At 49.2% G+C, this 2,846-nt stretch overlaps 1 protein-coding gene across 1 annotated transcript in view; it reads left to right on the forward strand.

Moving 5' to 3' along the window:
- Positions 1–21: 21 nt before the first annotated feature.
- The window catches only part of LOC121351436 (serine/threonine-protein phosphatase 1 regulatory subunit 10-like), a gene marked incomplete at its 3' end in the record, with an annotated part of 3,489 nt that continues 664 nt past the window's right edge, over positions 22–2,846 (forward strand). The window contains exons 1-3 of the mRNA XM_041463576.1: positions 22–299; positions 1,747–1,822; positions 1,912–2,115. Coding sequence (XP_041319510.1) covers positions 100–299; positions 1,747–1,822; positions 1,912–2,115 — 480 coding nt within the window. The remainder of the gene's footprint in view (positions 300–1,746; positions 1,823–1,911; positions 2,116–2,846) is intronic.

Below are 2,846 nucleotides of genomic sequence, written 5' to 3' on the forward strand. Positions count from 1 at the left end.
ACAAAACAATCCAAGGTTTCTTCCCACCGATCCCAACCTTCCCCCCTTGCAGTGAACGTGAACAAGATCAAGGACTTTGGCGAGGCGGCCAAGCGGGAGATGCTGAAGGACCGGCACGCCTTCGAGACGGCGCGGCGCCTCAGCCACGACTCCATGGAGGAGAAGGTGCCCTGGGCCTACCCCAAGGCCCTGGAGCTGCCGGCGCCGCTCGTCATCCCCGGCAGCGGCAGCCGCGAGCGCTTCACGCAGGCCGAGCGCGTCAAGGGCATCCTGCAGGAGATCTTCCTCTCCAAGGAGAGGTGAGCCGGGGGCCATTTTGGGAGGATTTGGGGGGAATTGGGGGGTGATCTCCTTTTGGTGATGGGGAATTGGGGATTGGCGGGGTTCGGAGCCCAAAATGTCAGGGGGTGGTGAGGGTGATTTGGGGGCCGTTTGGTGAGGGGATTTGGGCACCATTTTCTGAGGATTTTGGGGGTCATTTTGTGAGGGATTTGGGCACCATTTTCTGAGGATTTTGGGGGTCATTTTGTGAGGGATTTGGGCACCATTTTCTGAGGATTTTGGGGGTCATTTTGTGAGGGATTTGGGCACCATTTTCTGAGGATTTTGGGGGTCGTTTTGGTGAGGGTTTTGGGCACCATATTCTGAGGGTTTTGGGGATCATTTTGTGAGGGATTTGGGCACCATTTTCTGAGGATTTTGGGGGTCATTTTGTGAGGGATTTGGGCACCATTTTCTGAGGATTTTGGGGGTCGTTTTGTGAGGGATTTGGGCGCTGTTTTGTGAGGGCTTTGGGCTCCATTTTGTGGAGTCTTCGGGGGTCATTTTGTAAGGATTTTGGAGTCCATTTTCTGAGGGCTTTGGGCTCTCTTTTGTGAGGACTTTGGAGTCCCTTCCATGAGCGCTTTGGAAGTCATTTTATGAAAGCTTTGGGGGCCATTCTGAGGACACCTTGGGGGACGTTTTGGAGGCACTTTTGGAGACAGTTTCTAGTCCTTTTTGGGAGCACTTTGAGACTCTTTTTGGGCCATTTTGGGAGCACATTTCAGGCCTTTTTGGAGGTCATTTTAAGAACATTTTGAATCCCTTTTTAGGGACATTTTGAGTGCTGTTTTAAGAGCACTGTTTGGGGCCACTTTAGGCACTATTTTGTGAGGAATTTGGGGGCCATTTTGAGGATGATTTGAGCCTCTTTTTTGGGAGGCTCTGAGTTCTCTTTTTAGGAACACTTTGGTGCTATTTTGGGAATTATTTGGGATATTTTAGGTGCTTTTTTTGTCACTTTGAGCCTCTCTTTGGGGCGACCATTTTGGGATCACTTTGTCCCTTTTTGGGGGACACTTTGGGTGCATTTGGGGAACATTTTGAGGGACACCCAAGCTTGTGGAGAATCCAATATTTCTGGCACACACAGAACTGGAAAACCTAAACCTGGAAATGTGGGCTAGGAAGCCTTTGGGCCTCCAGTGATAAAAAGGGCAAAAAGAGGGGGAAAATGAGGGTAAGTGGGAAAAAATTAGATAAAGAGCAAAAATAGGGGGAAAATTGGGGTAAAAGAGAAAAAATGAGAAAAAGGGCAAAATGAGGGGGAAAGTGGGGGAAAAAATGAGAAAAAAGAACAAAACTCAGGGAAAAAATGGGGAAAAATTATGGGAAAAAATGGCAAAAACGGGGGGAAAATGGGATAAAATTTGAAAAAATCCTTTGGGATCCCAGAAACCCACTGAGCTTTTTGCACCCCCTCAGCATTCCCGACAGCCCCCACGAGCCCGACCCGGAATCCTACGAGCCACTCCCACCCAAACTCATCCCCTTGGACGAGGTAAGCCATAAAAAAACCCCAAAAAATCACCAAAAAAAGTAAAAAAACCCTGAAAAGGCCTTTGCTGACCCCCGTTTGTGCCCCCCCAGGACTGCTCGGGCGAGGATGGGGCCTATCCCGAGGGGCTGGATCCCGGGAACGCCGCGGCCTCCCCGGAGCCGGGGGCGGGGGCCAAGCTGCCCCCCGTCCTTGCCAACCTCATGGGCAGCGTCGGGGCCGGCAAGGGACCCCCAGGACCCCCCCAAAACGCCCCCATCAACATGCAGGAGATCCGGGGGGGGGTCACCTCCATTGTGGGAAGCCCCAAAATTGGGGAGGGGTTTAAATTGTGGAGGTGACAAATTTGGGGTTATAAATTGGGGGTCATCCCCGCCCTTTGAACCTCAAATTTGGGATACCTCAAAATCTGGGGAAGGGAGGGGCATAAATTTTGGGTATCACAAATTTGGGGATCACCCCCAAAATTTGGATATCTCAGTTTGCATCACTCCAAAATCTGTGGGGTCACACACTGGGGGGGTTTAAAAGGGTGGAACCCCCATTTTCCCCTTCCCACACTGTGGTTTTTTCCCTATTTTTCTTTTTCCCCTTTTCTCCCCCTTTGTTCTTTTTTTTTCCTCCTAGTTTATCCCTGGTTTTCCCCAATTTTTACCTGATTTTTGCTCTTTTTTTCTCATTTTCCCCCTGTTTTTGCCCTTTTTTATCCTTTTTCCCCCTGGTTTCCCCACATTTTTCCCCTTTTTTCTCATTTTCCCACCTGGTTTTCCCCCATTTTTCCATTTTTTCTCATTTCCCCTCATTTTCCCCTTTTTTCTCATTATTCCCCCATTTCCCCCTCGTTTTCCCCCCATTTTTCTCTTTTATTCCCCATTTCCCCCCATTTTTTCTCATTTTTTTCTCACTTTCTCCCCATTTTTCCATTTTTTCTCATTTCCCTCCAATTTTCCCCCATTTTCCCCCCTTTTTCTCATTTTTCCCCCATATTTTCCCCTTTTTACTCATTTTCTCCCCCCTTTTTCCCGTT

Source organism: Pyrgilauda ruficollis, unplaced genomic scaffold (assembly GCF_017590135.1).
Source record: "Pyrgilauda ruficollis isolate IOZ18807 unplaced genomic scaffold, ASM1759013v1 scaffold1656, whole genome shotgun sequence".
Taxonomy (NCBI): Eukaryota; Metazoa; Chordata; class Aves; order Passeriformes; family Passeridae; genus Pyrgilauda; species Pyrgilauda ruficollis.